The 23,087-nt window shown below is 33.0% G+C and overlaps 1 protein-coding gene across 4 annotated transcripts in view; it reads left to right on the forward strand.

Annotated features, from left to right (window-relative positions):
• Window positions 1-22,375, forward strand: part of LOC130893334 (atos homolog protein A) — a 66,473-nt gene extending 44,098 nt beyond the window's left edge. For 2 of the 4 annotated variants that reach the window (XM_057799347.1, XM_057799348.1), the window contains 9 exons: window positions 3,721-3,893; window positions 4,823-5,049; window positions 9,844-10,001; window positions 11,359-12,038; window positions 13,468-13,622; window positions 14,378-14,550; window positions 15,424-15,662; window positions 18,183-18,366; window positions 18,426-22,375. In XM_057799347.1, coding sequence (XP_057655330.1) covers window positions 3,721-3,893; window positions 4,823-5,049; window positions 9,844-10,001; window positions 11,359-12,038; window positions 13,468-13,622; window positions 14,378-14,550; window positions 15,424-15,662; window positions 18,183-18,351 — 1,974 coding nt within the window. In that variant the 3' untranslated portion in view covers window positions 18,352-18,366; window positions 18,426-22,375. Of the gene's footprint in view, window positions 1-3,720; window positions 3,894-4,822; window positions 5,050-9,843; window positions 10,002-11,358; window positions 12,039-13,467; window positions 13,623-14,377; window positions 14,551-15,423; window positions 15,663-18,182 lie in introns of all 4 variants that reach the window. The other 2 variants (XM_057799345.1, XM_057799346.1) reach the window with 1 other exon arrangement.
• Window positions 22,376-23,087: the final 712 nt, after the last annotated feature.

The raw sequence follows: 23,087 nt of genomic DNA on the forward strand, positions 1-23,087 counted from the left end.
GTAGATAAGTCACAAAAATTTAGCAGACTTTCTATAAAATACCAGTTGCGCCCCCCCAATCTTTAGCTTCGGTAACATATTGGAACAGTAGCGGCATCAGGGTCTATATCAGTGGACGAGTTCATAACAATATAGTAGTAGAGTAGGATTGGGCGCAATTTAATTTTATACCAAGAAGGTATAAAATTATAAATTAAATATAAAAATATATATATAAAATTTCGAAAAAAAAATTGATTTCTTTGCAACCCTTCAACTTAAAAATACCAAATTTGATACAATTTTTAAGACTTACAGTCTATTTTTATGATTGAGAGAATAATAAAATGATTAAGCATTCCACGATTTTAATTATTTCCCTAAAACAAAGAGTGGCGCCTGATGAATTGTTAAGGGGGGAGGTAAATATCTCAGTTCATGTGATTTGAATAAAATTAAATGAGCTACACTAAAATAAGTTCAAATTATCTAAAATTTCATGCAAAAGGAACGCTACTAATGAAGCCAATAAAAGGGACTCGATCCGATACTGTTTTTATTATATCAATATAAAATTTAGTACCCATGCTGTTGGTACTGCGTTACGAGTATATAACCTTGAAACAGTAAACTAGTCATACTTGCAAAGTAGGTGGACTGTTACTTAATGCGCTTCAAGAGAAAATATAAAAAGAAAGAAAGTAAATTTTAACGTTTTAATTGACTTTCCGTTAAACTTGAAATCATTAAAGTTGTGTGTGAAAATCACTTTGAATTAATGTGATGATTGTTAAACTGATTTATAGTTCTTTCTCTTTCGAAAGTGTAGAGCTGCGTTTATAAACTTTATTAAAAAAATTATGTCTAATAATCAAAGGAGTTTGTTGTATTAAACTCCCTAGTTTCCAATAGGATCTTTTTAATACATTTTTTGATACTATTTTTTTAAATACGGTTTCCGAAATACAAAATCACCGATTAACTACCCTCAATTCATAACTTTGTAAAAAGCTATTTATTAAGCAAAAAAACATAAATAAATAAAGTGGTCTAGTGTACTCGACGATTGTCAAATTATTAAGAACCTAGTATCTGTGTATATGCTGTCTTAATACTAATCTTATTGTATACAAACGTATACATCAATATAAAATAAAAGTAAGTAATTTGATACATTAACGGAACTTCAATTGTCTAAGGCACACTTGGAATCGCTTAACTATGACGTTGGTTCCCATTAGAAGCGGTCAGTGTATAATAAATCTTAACGAATTCAATAGTAATTAGAGGTTAGATAGGTAGGTTACGATACGTTAATGAAGGGTAAATAAGGGACACTTTGTATTGCTTAACAAGATGATTAATGGTTCCCATCAGTAGTGAGATAATGTCAGCTATAAAAATGAAGATGAAAACATGACATTTATTTATTTTCGTGAGATACAAACAAAAAAATTGAACCCCCTTTTGCTTTTAGTATTTCGGTGCACAATTTTGCCACCCTTGGTAATTATTTCGATAAATAATTATCGGCTATTTAGCTCCAATCGTGTTTCAGGATATTCCAAAGATGTCGAGTGGAACTAGGACACCGCTTTATGAATTCACTGTCCAATTTGTCCCAAAACAACGGTGTCGGCCAAATCATCACTTTCAGTACATTATTCCTTTCCAATTCATCCAAATACTTTTTGCACATCTTCTTTGAATACTTGGGATCGTTGTCATGAATATTTATTTTCAAAAAAAATTGTATCAGATCTCCAATCGTCCTTCTTCCAAAACATCCCCAAACCATCACCGATTCTTCGCCGTGTTTTACAGTCGGGATTACACATGGATCTAACATCCTTTCTATCTTTGACTTGCGTACAAACACCATTCTCTTAGACCCAAAAACCTCAAACTTTTGACTCATCACTACATAAATTCTCTCCCATTCTTCATGCGTCCAATTTAGCCTACTGCAACCTCTTAATTTCTAATTGGCGTCTTAAAAGAAGTTGATTTGAGCTGCTATTTCTGGGCCCATGTATCGTCAATACAATACGTTTATCTTCACTGGCTCTGGTGTTTTGTAGCCGCTTTGAACAATTTCTTTCGCCAAAGGTCCTTGTGGGAAGGTATTAAAACACAAATTCGTCGGCGTTTGCGAAATCAATTCGGTAGTGAGTACCTGAGTAAGTCAACTGTATTTAAATAGACCAAAGCATTCAAATATGGCCGCTAAACCGCCTAGAATAAGCCGCTTAATCGTCGACCGCGTAGTATCATACCAGGTAACGTCTCATTTTGGAGGACCGTAGAATAAATTTTCAGAAAATTTCGGCTGAACTTGGTATTAGTATTCGTAGTGTAGAGTATATCATCTACTAACACCTTCAATATCGCGAAATAACGGCGCGATGGGTTCCCAAAAAAGCGGTTGGAAGTTTGACGGATCTTGGTGACGCAATACTAGGCAGAGGGGGACGGTGGAGGATTAAGGAGAAAGCAAAAACAGGTTATGTGTACTGTAATCTGGAACCGACAGGAAGTAATGTACGTTAATTTCCTGAGCACACACGTGAAACCCCTTATCCCTCGAAACGGAGAAACATTCCAGCGATTAATCTCCATGATACCGCACGCCTTCGTACCGCGCGTCTCAAGCTCGATACAATATCAGAACTGGGGTGGAAGATACTAGAAAATCTACTCTACAATTCGAACTTATCACCTTGCGTCTAGTGCATGTTTGAGCCACTGAACGAAGCCCTCGAAGGTCAAAATTTCAACACCGACGACGTGGAAGATGAGTTTTTGCGCTCGTAGCTGTCCGAGTTACCCAAAGAATTCTTCTATATGAAAAAGCTTCTGGAAAGATGACGAAACTGTAAATTTTCGTATAAATGTCTCAGAGCGTTTGTCTCAATCATATTTGAACCGCCCTCATACATATAGTTTCTAATATACGACAATCACCATCTTCAATGTTCAATCTTCACCACAGACGAATCATAGGTACACTATTATATTCCCGAAAGCAAGATGTCCTCTAAAGAGTGGAGGTTTAAGGAGGAAAGGACGCCAGTTAAAGCGAAAACAATCAGGTCCGCGGGTAAGTTTATATGTACTGTAATCTGGAACCGACAGAAATTATTGTACGTTGATTTTCTGCGCACACAACGTTCCATAAATGCTGTAAACTACCCAAATCTTCTGAAAACACACGTGAATCCCGCTTAATGCTCCAAACGGAGAAACATTTCAGCGCAAATCCGATTCTTCTCCAGGATATCGCACTCCCTTATACCGCGCGTCTCAACCTCGATACAATATCTGAACTGGGGCGGAAGATACTAGAAAACCCCTTCTACAATCCGGACTTATCACCCTGCGGCTAGCGCATGTTTGGAGCATTGAACAAAGCTCTCGGAGGTCAAAATTTCATACACCGATGACGTGGTAGAGGAGCACAAAGCTGTCCGAGTTACCCAGGGAATTTTTCGATATCTGCATCAAACAGCTTTCGGTGAGGTGGCAAAAATGTGTAACTAGTGAAGAGAATTACCTAGAAAAACAAACACCATATTCAATGTTTCATCCTGTATGATGTCAATTTGTCTTGTCTGCAGTGTCTAATTATTTTTTATAATAATGTATCTTTTGGTTTCAAATTGAAATGTGACTTTATTAAAAAAAAAGAAACGATATTTATCTCACCTGTGAAAACCTTATTTTTTATTGTCGTTTTTTTAGTGTATGAAATTTGACACCGACCGCCAGAAAGTCTTGAATTTTTGCAAAAAGGGCATCCCATTGTGTATTGAAGTTATACTGACGTGCGAATGTAAAGAATTTGACGAAACAACGGAAAATTTGGAGGATACGTACGTCCTTGAACAGTGGCATTTCAGTATACGTTCAAAAAAGTAAGTCAATTGACAAAAAATTAGCAAAAAAACCTACTAAACACCTACACTCACCTATATACTTCAATTTAATTAATTAGTTCCACCCATATATCTTTAGCAATAAATTAGTTATAGGAAAGTAAACCAAGAGTCGGCTTCGTGCGCTCCGTTTAAATGTGAAGGGACCCTTCTCCCGCCTTCAGACCGGACGAATCTGGTTCAATCAGGTTTGATTCGAGGTCGCACTTGATTCAACCTGTCAGATTCCTCGTCCGGTCAGTCGTGAATCAACAACCATACGAGATGGACGTGGAGTTATTAATTTTAAAAGTTAAAGAAAATAGTGCGATTTATGACGCCAGTGATAAAAATCACAGCAACAGAAATCTCATATCTTCTTAATGTGATGTATCCACACTTTTCTTGTTTTCTGTTTCCGCCGTTGCCTCCTACGAAAAACTATTGCATTTAAAACAACTGCGTCCATGATGATAGCTCAAAAGCAACTAAAAGAAGGAAAACAAAAAGAAGATGAGAGGATTTTTATAGATTCAGGTTGATTCAGCTGGTGTGAAAGAGTGGAGATGACGAATCAGATTCAACTTGATTCGGAGTGATCCAGATTGATTCGGATTCGTTTGGTGTTAAAGGGGCCTAAACAGACAGTGATTTTTCATGAAAAACATTTTTGTTTCCAATCATGTATTATAATAAGTATCTTTAATTACCTACTTTACATTTAGGTGAAAAATATAACTCCTACAGTTTATGATTAATCTGTAGTCCTTCTAAATCGAACAAAGGACAAAGAAGAACAAACTTTATCAAATTATATTCTTCTCAATTTCTATTTCTCAAAAAATGTTTCTAAATATGTTAATTTGGTTATCAAAATGTGCGTCAAACATAAAGAATATGATGTGTGATTATGGAATATTTGTTTTTAGGCCAACTGAACTATTACATTTCAACGTGACTCAACTTGCTAGCGCTATCAGATCTCAATTATACTTTTCTCAAATAACTGCATGGCTAACGACCCAAGATGATACCTCACAATTGACAATAGCAGAAGACAATTTTCGATACCATCTGACTGCTCCTGGAAAAGCATTGGCCACTCCTTCTTTTCATCTTTCGGCAACGAAACACGATTTTCCAATAACAGAAATCGGTATGTATGTCACTTGAATCAAACTCATTTCTATACCTAAATATAACAAAATAATAACAACTAAACATTCTTAGATTTTATACAATTATCACTAATTTTGATTCATAATCCACTCTAGGATAATCAGTTTTATAGTAATGTTTATAATAATAGTGTGTTCAGGTCAACTTAGAAAGAAGTTATCGCCAACAAGAAATTATCATCTTGTCCAAAAACCCAACAGCCATTAGAGCTTTGAGTTCCAATGTCATTAAATCCAAGCTGGTTCCGGACCACACTAGAGTAGAATGAAATTTAAATAACAGGCAGATTGCTAAAGTATAGAACCCGAACCATTCTATGGAATCAGCTACAGGGCAATAGAAAAAACTATATAAAAGGAGGTAGATAAGAAATGGAATAATCTGTATAAGTAAGACTGGAAAATATAATCCTGGGTACCTATATCCGAAGAATATCTACCGAATATATCAACCTAAATAAGAATAACTTACGGATACCAACAAGAGTCTTGTCACTGACATTTAGAAAGACGATAGGTTTAGCAGAGACAGTAACATGCAGATTCCGATAGATAAAGGACACATTGCGAGATTCTGTGGAAATCCAAAGTGTCATACCTAGGAACATATGAAATAGAAGATGGACATAAAACGATCCCATTTCCTGAAATTTTCTTAAAATAATTAGATCAATAGATAAGCAAGTTGCCAACTTGTTGCAGTAAATTTTGATATAGAGCAGAAAGTGTTTTTTTGTTTCTCTTGTTTAATAAAATATTATTTGTAGTAATTGTTTCTTAGTTGATAAATTATTGCCATTGATTGTTTTAGCTGGTCCTCCCACAAAAAAAAAACATTTGATATCACATGTACACAGAAGTGTTCATTTTTCTATTGAAAATTATATTAAATGTATTTTTGCTGAATGAGTTAACAATAATAACACTTATTAAATAAACACTTCACCACTCATGTTGCTCACAGATAGCATTATTTAAGTGACATTCATTTGGAAAAGAAATTTATTCAAGAACTCAAATTAATGTAGAAGTATAGAATATACGGCATATTGGAATTACTCCATAATTTTATTGCAAACGAACAGCGATAGTAAATAAAAAATAGGAAAATGATGAATTTAACTATGAATACAACTTTATCGTTGAAATTAAGTGCAAAAATCCCATGTTATTCAAATGGGAAATGTATTATGATTTAGATACGGGTTAATGTAAATATTAAAGAGCTGGTTTGGGTCTGATATTTTTTTTAGTTTATAACCTAAAAATTTGAGGTGCGTTTGCAGACCAAAACCCAATTTGAATAACTGATCATCACATGTTGTTTTAAGTTACAAGATCTCAAATATAATTTGATTTCTTCCTTGTGTGTTATTAATATAGTCTATGAGAAAATATTTGATTCAGTAAACAGTATTTAATATTAGTACACGATATTAATGTAATGATATAAATCAAACTTATCGTTTAATCATTTTTTAAAATTTTATATCTTATCATTGTATTTTTATTATCCTTATTAATATTATATTTATATCAAATCCAATATATTTGATGGTGCAAAACATTTTAATTATAGTTCAGAAAATGTTATTCAACCAAAATTATACATGTTATGGTAAAAGTAATAAATTCGGTGATTATATAAATTAATAATTAATAAAGAATACGAAAATTAGTTCAGTTTGCGACGTGATTTCAGGAGTGGTTCTAATTTCGTTACATGTAGACGTTTTTTCGCTACCCTCTCGTAAAAAATAAAACATGGTACGCTTGAGTGTTTTAATTCCCAATTACTCAATATTTTGGATAAGAAAACAAACAGTGGTTAGGTTAGGTAGTGACTACTCAAAAAAAGAACCTGGGCTCTATTCTACTGGCCCAATAAGCAGGGTTTGTTTATTTAAATCTGATCATCCATCAGTGTTAAAAATGATGTTATACTTATAAAAGGCGTAGGGTAAAAGCACCAATGGTTGACACTTCAATTTCAAAATGTAAAAATAAGGTATTGGGCCACTGTAGGTACTCAAAATTGGCGTCATTCTGTTGACAAGAATGTAGTTATTGAGGTCGGCCGCCTCCGCTAGTTATAACATCCGATATAAATCATCTGGCTGATATTGAAGCCGATGACAGCTGTAGTAGATACTCCAGCGACGCCGACCTTGTCCTGCGTCTTAGTGAGGTAAGTAAACAAATTTAAACTTTTTAAGTGAAATATTGTGAGGAAAAAATTACCGTTTCACTTTCTCTTCTCTATGAATAACATAATAAAGAATGCGTAGAGCATTAATGCCCTAAATTTCAATAGAAAACCATGGTTAAGTTAAGCGTACCTTCAAACAGTTTATTCGACCAGACAAAATAAATTGTACAACTCTGTGTTGCTGTGAAAACCACCAACGTGGAAAAAATATAACGTGCCGTGACGAGGAAGAAGTTGGGCGAATTAATGAAGGAGACCTGGTTGTGGCTGTGCTGCTTAACATAAAACGTGAAACGGAATGCGTTTACCTGGTTGTCAAAATTGATTCTGGTGATAATACTGGTTTTTAAGCTTCTGAGCAACGGGAATCATCTCCTATCGATCAGCATCATACAATACAAACTGCCCAAGCCCAGATATTACAGTGGCAATTCTGTTAAATTTGTGTTTTCTGTTTCTGCGTCTATTCCTCTTTGATTTAATTAGGTAGGTATGCTAAAAATTCACTTAACTTCTTTATTTAAACATTTTCTGAATATCTTTTGTTCATTCAGGCCTTGAGTATTAACTTCAGGAAAGCGAAGGGTCAATATGGTGTTAACGTAAAGAACTGCAAATGTCAATATATGGAATTTTCGCAGACAAATGTATCAACATTGGGTGCAAAAAGCCATGTTTGGAAAAATTTTGATAATTGAAATAAATATTTTGATAAGTTCAATACGTGCAAACTGTTGACAAGGAACTTACGATTCATAATAACTACTTGAAAGTTTTATTTTCTTGAACACTTTTGTAGAACGAGGAATTGAATGGTTCGTCTTTCTTATGGTGTCAACATTTGGTGCTTTTACCTCTTCTTGTTAAAAAAATCTGATTCAAATAAAAAAAAATCACGGACACTGCCAATAATGGTGATTATAAATTGATGACACGTGACAGAAAACATGTTTCCATTGGTTACTGCGGTTGTGACGTAGAAAGTAAGTAAATACTGAAGCGCGATCGCCGTGTGTCGCCTTTCAAAAGCCAGTCTTTTGTTGTGAGTGGAGGTAATTGGTTGTTTAGTGCAATTTGTGTTTTTGTAAGGGTTTCAAAGACTATATTCTAATTGAAATGATGGTTAAAATAGGATTTATCCAAGCAAGAACGAACAATCTGCCTACGGTAGATGCATTCATGGTCATTATGGCATTTATTTGCTTGAACTTAATTTAAATGTAGTTATAAAGATGATAGCGTTGACCTTTTCCGGTCTTTCTCGCAATAGAATTTGGTTGGAACAGCATTTTTTTAGAATTAAAAAAATAAAAATAAGTTAAATCTGTTTAAAGACCTACCAATAATTAAAACTTACATTGAAATGGTCTTCACAAACATAATCCCCTCTTATAGCTTGAAAACATTGTTTTTGTCGCTTTTCCTCTCGAGGGACTTGCAGGAAAACTTCATTTGGTGCTTTTATACAGGTGTTTGTACATTCTGGTACAATGCCCCAACGATACGTCAACTTGTATTCTACAAAATTGAATACTCACAGCCGTGCGAGAGTTTTTTTAAAAAGAATCCCAACAACTCTGTTTAAACTGTATTTACTAACCTAACCTAACCTCACTTAAGTCTGTTTACTTACTTTCTACGTCACACAAGTCATGTGATGACAAATACGTTTTGGCGCGTCAGGTAAAGTTACGATTTTAAATTTTTTTATTGTTTTTATGAACTAATATACCGTTTAAAAAAAATTAAAAAATATTGTGTTATTAAGAACGATGTACAAAACGTAGTTAAGGTATAAAAAAAAAGTTTGCAAGGACCCTATTCTAAAACAGTCTAATACGTCTAAAGAAGTAAACTTACATATAAATGTAAATAAGTTGGGAATTTTATTTACATAACCGATAAATTTTACAATTTTTTAAATGAATTACATTAATTTCAGCGAGCTGAATTAATATAAACTCATTAAAAGATATTTACTACAATTCCTATTTTATATCAAAAAAAATGCTGAGAAATGTTTACGAAATATAATCTTTTGCGCTTTAATTTTCAAAGTAATCTAGATTTTTCTATATGTACCTCCAGTAATTTTATATAATTACCTATTTGTTATTTTTACTGTAACATATACACTAATTTCCAAGTGTATTTCAACCTTATTTTTACAAATATCTGCCCTATGTTTTAATTATGTGATATAAGATATTAGGATCCAACAAACCCCATAGTATAGGGTAGTTTCATGAAATAAAAGAAGATAATGTATTCAATAAAATAATTTAATACCTCAATACTTTATATTACCACATTTATCTGTACGAGTTTGATTAGTATCATTTTTATATGGAAAAGTCTGTAGAAGCAATTTTTTTAAATAATTTGGTGATAGATGACATGAAAGTTATTATCATTCCGATGTCTTATAATCATTCCTAAAACTTGGACTTCCTAATATTATTGTCCAATTTATAAAAAATAGATACTATACCAACTTGTATCTACAAAACGAAAAAAAAATAATTTATTAGTAAATATTTATATGATTAGTATATCTTGACAGGTAACGGATTGGTGTTGCAAGTTTCGTGTCTAAGTCTGCCAAGAAGTTCTACGATTCCGAACATAACTTGTAAAAACTGTGCTATGAAACCGGCTTTCGAGATGGATACGAAAAATAATTTACTTGACGATAGAATGCATATTTCCTGTAAATTAAAGGTAACTTTTCACTGTTCCTTTATATTCATATTTTACTTAACGAATATGTTTTATGCAAAATAAAATTATCATTTAATTTGGTTGTGTACCTACTTTGTTATTCACTTGATTGTAACGTGGACTTTGCCACACATTCTATAGAAATGTGTCTAAATCAAATATAAATATACAATATTATTAGCTGTTACTTATTCTTCAACGCTAGAGCCCAGAATGGGGTTTGATTTCCACACTTTGCATGAATACATGCAGTCTTTGTCTTATGTACCCCAACCAGTGACTCTTAGACACTCAGTCCTGTTATATTAGTCTCCAAGCTCTGAAGCATAAATTTTGGATTTGATTTCAAATTCCATCCTCTTAACGCTCCGAAACTTATCAGTCTTTAGGATTTTGAAAATTTTATAAGATATATCCACAGGGTTTATTCTGAAACTAGTAGGACTAATGCAGAAAGATAAACTTGGGAAGAATAATAAGGAAAAGTGAAAAAACAGGAGCTCAAGTTGAAGCTATCTGAAAAGAAATGGAAGAAATCTGATTAATTTGAAAAACAAAAGAAAGAACCACAAAAATCCTCAGCTTCTCTAGTTACAGAGGACAGACTATATCTATAGCTATCGATAAATATGATACAGAAGATATTTGTACAGCACAAGGGCTGTTGGCAGATGCAGAAGAATTGGGAAAAAAATTGCAATAGGAACTTTAAAACTTAAAGAAGGCCAGAAAAAAATGAAAATTGATTAGTTTTATTTAAAAGTGAAAAACCTGAGTGTTACTTTTTAATCACGAATTTTATATAGTTGGGTTGTAACAGTGCATACTCACAAATCTGCTAATTCTATAACATATTAGATTAAAAGAAAATTGAGGAAAGTTTCATTTGATTAATTATTAAAACTATTGAAATGTCAAGTGAAAAATAAGTAACGTTATTAGCAATCATTTTCAGAACATTAAATATTTTTTGCTTGGCTTTTAAATTATTTCTGTTGATAAATCTATTGAAACTGCAAGGTTGTTTCTTTTTAAATTGTACCTTTTTATATTGATGAAAATGAATTTTTTGACCTGTATTTCATTGTCTAAAGAAAGTGCTAAAAATTACTATTTTGATCTGTAGGCTATTATTTTTAACCTAAGAGTAACTATTTTTGAGAGTTTGTCACGTTGGGAACCCTTTCTCCTGGTCATATCCAACCTTTTTTGCATAGTCAAATTAGTGTTTTGAAATTATATTAGTGAAGTGGGTACAGTTGTTTTTTTGTTGCTATTGTTCCAAATGTTCTTTCTCTTGCTGACATTTTTAATCACAAGTTTCATTAACATATTACTAAGTTAAGATTTTTATTAGGGGAAGCACCGTTGTGAAGACCTGGAGGAAGATGAAAATATCAAAATCGCCAATAAAGTAAACGTGAAGCGACTCTGTAGCAAATCGACGTCACCTTGCGAAGCATCGACGAGTAAAAACAAACCAAAACTTCAAGTATATATCGAAAATTCCAATTATTATACTTCCGCGTCGACGACCAAACGAAACGGCTACCAGAGCTCGCTTCTCGATGCCAAAAATGATCTCAATAAGGACAAAGGTCAACTGCTTCTGGAAGCTATAGAACGCAGCGGACAAATGAGTACAAGCGAGAGTGATATATCTAATTGTGATAAGCGAGAAAGTGATATTCTTAGTATTAGAGAAAAAACTAATTTTAATGTATACGTAGATAAACATTGTGATAGTCCTGTTCCACTTTTAAAAGAAAAAAAAATGAGAGACATTTCAAACATAGATCCTAATAATAAAAGGGCATACGTTAGGCAAAAAATAATTTTCGAAGATGAAGAGGGTAAGGGTGAAATACCGAGTCCGCTGGAACAAGCTAAATTTAGAAAAGATCTGGACAGCGCCGCTTCGATGGTGTTCCACGCCAGAACTGGTTTACCTTTGACTAGTAGTCCCGCGCCCGTTCGAAGAGGAAAAACTTGTTTCGATTTTGATTCGTCTATCAATTCCGTCTCAGCAATAAAAAGGTAAATTTCTAATCTACTTTTACTATATCAAAGTTAAAATTGAGTATTTAATGACAGAAATGAATTTTCTAACTCGATACTTGAAAATTTTTGCTGTATACATGGGTCCAAAGTACGCTACAGGAATCAAGACGGGCCCTCATGCGCAGTTTTACCAAAGCACGAATCTTCAACCTTCTGCCTCCAAAGATGTGTACTTACTTTCAACCGGCTATAAAGAAATCTTTCTGCCCTAGTAATGTAATATAGATTGTACATATTTAAAATCATATTCGATTATATCTGCACCAGAATACTCAAAGACTGTATACTTATTGGCTTTGCATCGTTTACGGATAATTGCCGCCCATTCGGGCTCTGGGGATTCATCTTTTGCTGAGAGGTCTCTTCCCTCACTATTCTGTTCCTCTTCTTTCTATCATCCATTTCTTCACCCCCGCCGCACAATATTATGCCTTACCTGTTACACTTTAGATTGACCTCTTGTCCTTCTATCACTGGTTGCCACGCCGATACTTTGGGCATCAGGGCTTTCGATCTCTTCTGCATTTATGTCCAAACCATTTAAGCATTTGGAAATTTATCATTGCCACATATCTTTTGCTGTGAATTAGCCCACTTTAAGGTCACTTACCTCACTATTCTGTTCCAAGTCTCCACGATTTTTCTCCACTTCCTCACCCCCAAGGCTACAATATTCTGCAACACTTTTTACTCACAGGGTATTTTAGACCAGCGTTGACCTCAAATCTTTCCGAGGTATGTTTATTAATAACGACCTGGATGGATCGGTCGTTGAGAAAGCTACTAAGCTATTTGATAAGTGAGCACGACCTTAATTTATTTAGAAGGTTAGCACCACAACGATTTCCCTTTCTATAGCTGCAGTCCATGCGTTGGTGATATAGGCCAGGAGATAGATCCCTGGTTGATCTTTGTTTACGAAAGCCATATTGATGATCGCTTATGATTTTAGCAGACTTAAAATATCTAAAGATTTGCTGGTCAACGACTTTCTTTATGACCTTGGCAATGGCTAGGACTAAAGTAATCGGACGGTAGTTGTGGTATGAGTTGAATTCGAGCAAATTTCAAATCTGCAGGGAAGAGACCTTTTTTATATGTGATCTCGACGTTTTTTTGATGAGTTTTGAGAATATTTAGCACCGAAACTAGTAATATTTCTCTTAACTACAAGAGCAAAATTTATTTTGGAGTCAAATTTTGCTAAAAATCTATTGGTCGCCTTCATAACTTTCCATTGGGATACAGTTGACCAATTTTCTTGCCTGCTTACTTTTCTTCTATATCAAAAAACCAAGTTAGAGGGATTTTTAAAATAATTCCGCTTAATATAAAATTCAGAGTCGTTTTTAAATTCGATTTAATTAACCATATATCTATAAAGTTACAATTTTTTCGGTTTTAGCGCTTTATTTTCGACAAGTTTCTCGACCGACGACGAGAGCGAAAGTGAAGGCAGCATAGTATCTCCATGTAGTCCCGAACTACTTTCCAATCACAAGGGCGACGTAACAACTCCCGTCAAATATCGCCGAAGGGGCCATTCGGCTAGTTTATTAGGTTGGTAATAACTTTGGACGTTATCTATTCTTACTCCTCCCTGGATATACGGTTGTACTTGTTGATGTACGTAATTTTTTTGTATTTTTCTCAAATTATTCATTCATTTTTAGGAATTTTGCTTTAAACTTTACAGGGCCTGTCAATGGAATTATAATAAAAAATATTCCGTATAATTTTGATTCCAAATATGTATAATTCTAATTTTACTACACACTCCAACAGAGTCTACAAATATTTAACAATGGAAGTGACGTTTAAAAATCTCTAAAGACTGAAATAAAATCAATAACTCATTTTATTATACATATTGAATATCTTTACCATTTAAGTTGGAATTTCTCGAAGCATTGTTAATATACATATACACTACACTGTGTGAAGCACGTTTCGATAAGTTATCATTCTTCCAGTCTCTGAAGACGATAATTTGATTATAGAAACGTAGTCAGACAGGGTAGTTGTTGTTGTCGTACTAAACACTGTGTTCAGTACCTCTATCGTCATTAATTTTTTGGTTCTACTAGAATGATTGATGAAAGACAAATAGCAAGGACATTTTAATAATTTTTTCCTCATAGACATCTGCAAAAGTATATCTGGTGAGGCACAGTAGGTATCTAAATGCATCGCTCATTTAAAACAATGAAAATTAAACTTATATGTGTATGAACAAGCCCTGTGAACTTCAATGTTTAATATGGTTTTATTAACGAAATTGATAATTTAGATTTTTCTTTTTATTTAAAATTTAGGTAGTTTCGAAGAATCAGTTCTTAATGGTCGTTTGGAACCTGCGTCAACCGTCCATGGATTCACAGCAGAATTAGGGGCCAGCGGTTCTTTTGTCCCCAAACATCTTGTAGTACCAGTGACAGTATTTTTCTATACTTTAGGAGAAACTGATAAAGTTTCTTCTCCCTACCTCGTAAGTAATTTAAAAATAAATACACATAGACAACTTCATAATTATAAGAACCGTTTGTGATATTTATACTCAACACTGTTTGGTCCTTTTAAACTGGATATAAACTAGCGACTTGTGGAAGGCTCGAAGAACTATAGACTTTGTTAGTGTTCAGCAACTTTATAGTCACATCCTGATATCTAATGATGATATTAAATTTTGTGGTAGTACTAGTACAAGAGTAGATAAGAAAAGTATGAATTGACTTTGGGCAGTTTGTGGTAATTCTAGCTGTGTACTTTAAACGTTATTGGTGAAAGTTATTTGTGAATTTAACTGAAAAAAATTATTTATCATTTTATAACCCTATATAATAAAATTACATAATCAATAATAAAAATTATACTAAAGTTTACAAATATTTCTTATAAGAAAACATTTTTCAGGGATTAACTTAACAACTTTGTGCAAATTCTCCTCTATCTCCTGTTTGGACAAAAAACGTGCATTTAAAATATTAGTTCTAGTTTAGTAAAGAGAAACAAAATTATATAGCAGATCCATATGGTCGTTATTGAATTTTTGCTAGATAATTTTTTATATTGTTTATTGGTGTCTATAATGCTCAAATATTGGGTACACGATATACAGATTATTTTAGTTTTCAAGGTGACCACTGTTTGACAGAACCATGGCTTTCACAATCACGGGTTATTTTGGTGTCCCAAATCAACAATTAATTAACTCTTACCGAAATTTTATTCAAATTATAAAACCACTTTAAATGTGTTCAGTAATATACAAAATTATCCTCAAGTTAGAAAAGCTAACAAAATATATAAAATTTGGTAGTAAAACGTTTGCATTTTATTGATATGTAATTTAAATTTTCAGAGCCATATAAACCTTGGGAAAAAAGGTTACAATGTACCTAAATCGGGTACTGTTCAAGTAACACTCTTCAATCCACTCGGGACGGTGGTGAAGATGTTCGTGATTATGTATGATCTCTCAGACATGCCACCCAATTCTCAGACGTTTATCAGACAACGCACATTGTACATGCCGACAAATTGTAATGATACAAATCTGGAATGGGGTCCTAAATGGCTGCGATATCTAATACATTTGAGGTAAATTTTGAATTGTATAAAAATATTTTCAAAAACAATGTCACCATAAATTTAATAAAACTACTCGTACACGTTTTTTCTAATATCACAAGATTTTATTAACCTGAAACAGGGATGGTATTTATACATGGTGAATATTATTACAACAGTAACTACAAGTAAATTAGTATAAATATATAAAATGGCACGACGTTCCTTATGCGGAATTTGACGTCTCTTTCGAGCTTTCTGAAGATGTTTCACCCCCATTCTTTCAAAATTCATCACCAATCCATCTAACTATCTCGATCCCGGTCTTACTGATCTTTTCCCATTCTACACTTACTTTATTATCTGTAAATCAGATCCAGTTCTCCATATATATCCCAACCATCTTGTTCTTTCTTTTATTATCTTTACCACATTCTCTTCCCCATTTTCTTCTTCTATTTCTTTATTTTCCTTCTGTATAGATCATAATGTCTTTTCGGTCTTATAATGGTACTCATAATTTTTCTTTTTAATTCCAAGCATCGTTTTAGAATCTTTCTTAGTCATACCCATACCATTTCTATACTTTTGTTTTTATTTATTTGCTCCAAGTGCTCTATTCTCTTATTTGTTTCTAACTTTATTTATTATTATTTCACCTATGTACTTAAAGTTCTTCACCACTTCAAACTAAATTACTATTTATCAAAATTATGTCTAACAGTCAGATTACCCTGAAGGTTTCCATCCAGTGGAGTCCATCAGCAGACATCACAAACAAATATCATAGACCTAGTGTGGGTCTAGGGTATCATGCATTAATTTTTCAATTTTACTAGTGTACAACACACCCGCTACTAATGATTGTAATAAAGCAAAGATGTTTGGTGTTGTATTTCCCTCAGCTCATGTGAGTATTCAGTTGCCCTTACCTTGAACACTTCAGTATATTATTTTCAAAGGCACATGTATTATATTGGCGAGGTTTGGAAGAGGCTCGTTCTTAAAAGGAACTGTTTTTGCATAATCCTTCAGTGTTTTCACTCTTAATTTCAAATTCAATTTCATCCATACGGGATATAATGACTTTTTGCTTCGTGGAAAAACTTTTTACACATGTTAGGATTTCTGTTATGTCTTTTAAGCATTTTACTTTTCCTGTGAGCATCTTAGTTCGTCCTCGTACTCCTCCTCTCATCGAGAACGTCTGTCTCACTATCCTCTTTGTCCCTTTCACTTGTTTTTGTAGTAACTAGAAATAGAAGAACTGTGTTACTAGTATGGACAGCCTTACGTTTTTCTTCAAATATTTAAATATTCCTTAGCTCACTAGTTACTACTGATTTATTTATTGTAATGTTATTAATTTGTATAGACCTTTCACTCCATTAAAAGAATACAATAAAACCTTAGTGTCGTTCCTAAAACGTCCTCTATTTACATTCTATAAGTTTAAAAATTAAAAAGATATTAGAAAAACTTACCAGCGAATATAAAAAATAGTATCACCACAAGTTTACTAAATTTACTTTCATTTAAACTTCAGTTATAGAATGTAGATATAGTACGTTTTAGAAACTCTAAGGTTTGATTGACTTCTTTGAATGGAGTGAGAGGTCGATAACAAATTAATTTCTTTGAAAACTTAGAATAATATAAATCAGTAGTAACTACTGTGCCACAATAAGTAAACTAAGAAATATTAAAATATTTCAAGAAAAACGTATCAGGCCTAATGGCATGATACCTAATTTTATTTTTTTGTGACATATTTTTGTTAAAAGTAAGTTAGAGATGTTGCTGGTATCGGGTTTTTAAGAGTCCAGATATGATAGGCATGGAAAGTTTTCCTCGGAAAGAAAAATTTTTGTATGAAAGGATTTAAAACATATGCATTAAAACACTAAATTAACAGATTTAGACAAGAAAAAAATTGTCCCAAGGAAGATAAATTTGAACCAAGTTGTGTTTATAGTTAATTGTGTGCGGCTAAGGGACTGTTAAGCATATATGTCTTCAGATAGGCCTATGTGACGTTACCAAAGGCCGATGTCCTTTGAGAAGCCGATCAAACGCTTTGGCTTAACTGTTTGATATCATTAGGCAAGTTGTGAGGCTTGCTTAAGTGTTCAAACCGTGCTCGTATGAGTGCAGGGTATTCACAGATGACGTGGTCTACAGTTTCGACCTCCTCCATGCACCAACGGCACTCCGGATTTTCCGTGATGCCCATGGTGTGGAGATGGCGTCTTCATGGCAGTGTTTGGTTAGAAGTCTGGTCACTATTTGGATTTCACGCCTGTTTATTTGGAGCAGTTGTTTGGTGTGAGACGCACGAGATCCATCTATATGCGCCTTCGCTTGTCTCACGTCAGGTGTCTCTATCCATCTATGCCAACCAGGGCTTACGAGAAAACTGTTAAGAGACTTGATAGTAACGCTTTTAACCACACTAAGGATGTGTTCTTGGCCCAAACCAAATTGTGTGCTATCTTATTTTAAAAATTTTATTTGTTTGTTATAATTGTAATTTTTCTTTTTGCATTCTAGATTTATGAGTTCAAAATCTGGGAAGATCTACCTTCACAGCGACATTCGTATGATAATATTTCGTAAATGCGATATGGACACAGCAACCGCTCATGGTATTGAGATGAGTTACGAATTGCGAAGTTTCACTCGCATGCCGACAAATCCGAGATATTCGCCAAGGAAGTAACTAGAAACCAATAATGTAGTTGCAGAAGACCAGGGTAAATCTACTTCCGTCAATATTTATTCGTTTCTTTGTAGATCACTACTCGGATGCCTTTTTCCAAAGTAGCATTGATGCACATGGAGAACGGGATCGTTCTTAAATTATTTATAATTTAATTATCATATCCCTCAATATCATTGGATAACTCGATATGTTCAGTTAGCCAATAAATGTTTTAAACGAGATGTTATGTTACTTTCGTAAACGCAAGTTGCAACTTTATTAGAAGTTAACACAAAGAGATTCGGAACTAAAATTAAATGAAAGAAAATAAAACTGCCTTTATTGAAAAATAATTTTATTGTAATTTCAATAACAATAACTCTCCCTGAAAGATTTGGAGGGAAAAGCTGTTAATGAGAACAATAATTGTTTTTTAGGAAATTCTATTTCATCTACCTTGTAGTTCTTGAGTTTTACTAGATTAATGATGGTGGTTGACGTTTTTAATTGATTGTTAACATTGATACATACTAGAGATGCTCCTAAATTTTGAAATAATAGAATGAACCATTATAAATACAAAGAAAAAATATATATAAAAATACTTGCACTTTGACATCGTTTCTGTGACTTCCCATTCAAAACCGAGGAAGACGTCACGTTGCTTCAAATAATGTTAAAATCTGAACTTAACTTCACTAATATATCTCGTATAGTAAGTGGTAAATCTCTCATTAGAACTGTCACCGAAACGATAAGTATCGAATCCTCCAATTGTTGGGTTATAAATTTCTCTAGTTTATCGGCGAAGTAAGTCTTACATATCTCCAAACAATCTAATTAGAACTAAGATGGAATTACTGGAACCGTTGGTAATATTCATACTGAACACACTGTTTACACTACCACTACTCAAACACTCATAATTACACCGTCTACTAAACTGTTTACCTTCAGTTTCTGAAGACGATAACTTGGTTATCGAAACGCGCGTCAGACAATGTAATTGTGAGTGTTGATGTAGTGGTGGTGTAAACGTGTTCAGTGAGTCTATTTAGAGGTTAGATTACAAGATATTGATTGCCAATTGGCAGAATTTGACTTAAAAAACCATTTGAAAGTATAAAATCTAGGATAGTAGTTGATATGACTCAAACAATCCTTTTCTTGATGTGCACAGGAATATTCTTATCGTAGTAGACGAAATGTCGAATTGTAGACCACTTCAGATTCATAAAAATATACTGGCTAAGGAAATTTCTTCCTTTGGCAATTTTATATTATCGTGGCCTCTTTCGCAGTTTTTTTACTCGAGAAAATCGAAAAATCAAATTTCAATATTTTTTTTTAATTCTAGTTTTTATGACGGATTTACGAAAAAATTAGGGGAATATAAAGTTGTAGTAGTTTCTGGGCATTAAATGTTCATGTAAACGAACTCTTTCACGTATAATTCTTGAAAACTTTTGTACAAGTAATCGATGAATTTTTTATATATTTTTTTCTTAATACAGTAGAGCATAATTGAAAATCCGGTTGATTTGGACTCGATTTTAGCCTTATTCGCACTGTAATATGAATAGTATGAGTTGTAACTCAACTCTTTTATTAATACAAACAAAGGCAAAAATAACCAAAGACTAATAACAACTAAATATCTTAGTCTTTTCAAGGACAAAAGCTGAATGGTGTCACACTCAGCTATTTTGTTGCTTTTTTCAAACAGGTAAACTCCTCATCGTAAGTTGGGACATCATCTTCTACTTCAGTGTTTTCTCTAACCTACTCTTCCTTTCCTATTTCCTGATTATCATTCTCTATCTGCTGAACCATTTCTATATCAGAAAGAATCCGACATCCAGGATCGTGACACTCCTCAAAACTGGTGCTTCTTTGATGACTTCTTTTATTTTATCCAGATCCAGACTTTCTTGAGGGTCATCTGGAACAGAATTACCATTTTCTTGCGAATTTTGTTAGGATACAGCTTATTCCATGCTTTGTCAATTGTGATTTCGTTTACAGTGGGCCAAGCATCTTTTTTTGTTGGATAAAAACATTCTCATATCACTCGTCAAAAATATCTGTGATTGCCAGTAGTTATTGCAATTAATGACTCTAATGCTGGCTATTTACCCAGGCGCTGCAATTTCCTTTTCGAAAAAAAGGGACTTGGTTGACAGTTTTTTCCAGTTTAGACCTGTTTCGTCCGCATTATAAATTTTTTTCGGTTCAAAATCACCAGCTTTGTAAAATTAATTAAATGTCTCTTTAAAATTATTGGCAGATGCTACATCGGCTGACAGTCTCTCACCTTGTAGCTCCTTTTTCCCTTGTCTGGATTTGAAGCGTTGAAGCCAGCCAGATGTAGCTTTGAATTTAGGATCAATATTTATCATTTGGTTTATTTGTTGTACTTTTTCACAAATTAACGGTCTATTAATTGGTTGTCTTTGGCTTATAATTTACATAAACCGAATATACATTGCCAAGTCCGTCTCCTGATTTAATAGATTTTCTTCTTCACCGTCTAATTTGGAAGCATAGTCTTTGATGCTGCTTTTCAATGCCTAAAATCGTAGATTTGTCAACATTTTACTGCCGCGGTAAACTAGTCTCACTTACACCACGAATTACGTCTTTCTACGTCTCTTCTAATATTTCAAGTTTTTCTGCAATTGACAAAGTTACAGCTAACTGAATTGCAACGAGCACTACACCAGCAAAAGTTAAAACATTGAATACAACGAAACTTCGCACGCGGGAAATTTAAAACTTTAAAAACTCGCGCAGGATGTTGACGAATATTTTTTTTAATTTTTAATCGACGGATAAAGAGATGCTCTACTGTATATTAAAAAAACCAATTAAGAAAATTACACAAAAATGTAGAAGTGGGAGGAGAATGTATATAAAAGCACAAAGACTAAATTAGGCAGGACACATTATAAGAAGGAAACCTACAGAAACGGTGAGGAGGATAACACAATGGATAGCTCTATGGCCAAGAGGTAGAGGACAACCAAGAAACCAAATTGAAGAAGATACCCGAATCCTAGAAATAGTAGACTGGAAGTAAAATGCAAAAACAGAAAAAAATGGAGAAAGTTAACAAACGAAGCTAGAATCAACAAAAAACTATAACAAAAGAACAAGGGGAGTCACCCACCCCAATAAAAGGATTTGTAGGCGCCCAAAGCGCCAGCCATAATCTACGAAATTAAACGGTGTGATGATGATAATGAATATAAACGAATACATTGTAACAAGTTAGGTTTAAAATAAGTATATAAAAGCTAACCGACCTAACCTAATAGGTTAATAAAATTTAAAAAAAAACTTTTTATATATTTTTTTAAATGTTAGTTTTTTGCATAGATTAACAAAAAATATAAAAAAGCTTTAATTTTATACTTTATATAAAGTTATGAACGATTATAATTAAAGAGTTGCGTTATGGTAACATAATGCGTAAGTCATAAAACCATTTGAAATCTTCAAGTGATATATTTCCCACATTTTTTTTTCATAAATCCACCTTAAGAGATTTAAAAAAATTATTGATATTTGATGAGCTAAAAAAACGAGAGGACGGCGATGGTATAAAATTACCCTCCCTTTGAACAATTGAAATAAGTAAATTCGGTTTGGTTAATAAATGTGTTGCTCTTATTTTTTTCTAGATAAGATATAATAGGATGACTTGTTAATGTTTTTGTTTGTTATTTAGGAACAGGATCATTTGTTTTAGCTTAAGGTATCAATAACACGTGTTAAAGTCCAATTTTTTTTAAGGCGTTATGCATTTCTCCTTTATTTTTTATATAGGGAAGTTTCACAACTGCGAACTTCACATTTTAATGTTTTCGTTTTGCGATTCGACTTCGAACATATTGTAAATGTTGTCAATTTTTAGAAAGGAATGCATAGAATGCCGTGAAAGCTTCTATAGTTATATGAAAAAGATATTTATTATATATATACACGTAAAAATTATACTAATTTTTTTATTAGTACGTCGAAAATAAATGTGTGATCATTATTTAAATGGTTTTATTTCTTCATATTGGATTTTCACAAAGGCAGCTCTACCGATAAATGAAAAATACCCGATCTTTTTTATGCTCACAAACTGACGTAAAGTCTTGAAGTATAATTGTAAACATTTCTTATATGCATCGAAACGAAATTTAAATATGGGATGCAGCAAAATCCAGCCACAATTAATCATATATATATGTATATATATATATAACGACACGAATATATCAATATATATATATAAATATAAATATATCAATCTATAATATATATATATATATATATATATATATATATATATATATATATATATATATATATATATATTTATATATATATATATATATAAGGAATTCGTTAGATTGATATATTCGTGTCGTTCATGCGGTCGTCAGATCTGATGCCGTGTGACTTGAAACTGTTAACGCTAATGCATAATTCTGTTTTATAGTAATCGATGCCAAAAATATATTGATCGAGGTGGTTCACACTTTGAAGATAGAATGTACGTTTTTATATAAATTTCTTTGATAATAAACCAAGTTTTTGTACTCCATTCTTTGGTTTCACATAATCTGACTTTTGACACACCCTATTAAATAATTTCCTATAACAATGTTGGTAGTGATTCACAGGAACTATTTTGACATTTTGGGGACCTTCCCATACATCAGTACTTCTAGTAACAAATGCTGTAGCCCTATTTGTTAATA

The sequence above is a fragment of the Diorhabda carinulata genome, chromosome 4, assembly GCF_026250575.1.
Source record: "Diorhabda carinulata isolate Delta chromosome 4, icDioCari1.1, whole genome shotgun sequence".
Lineage (NCBI taxonomy): Eukaryota > Metazoa > Arthropoda > Insecta > Coleoptera > Chrysomelidae > Diorhabda > Diorhabda carinulata.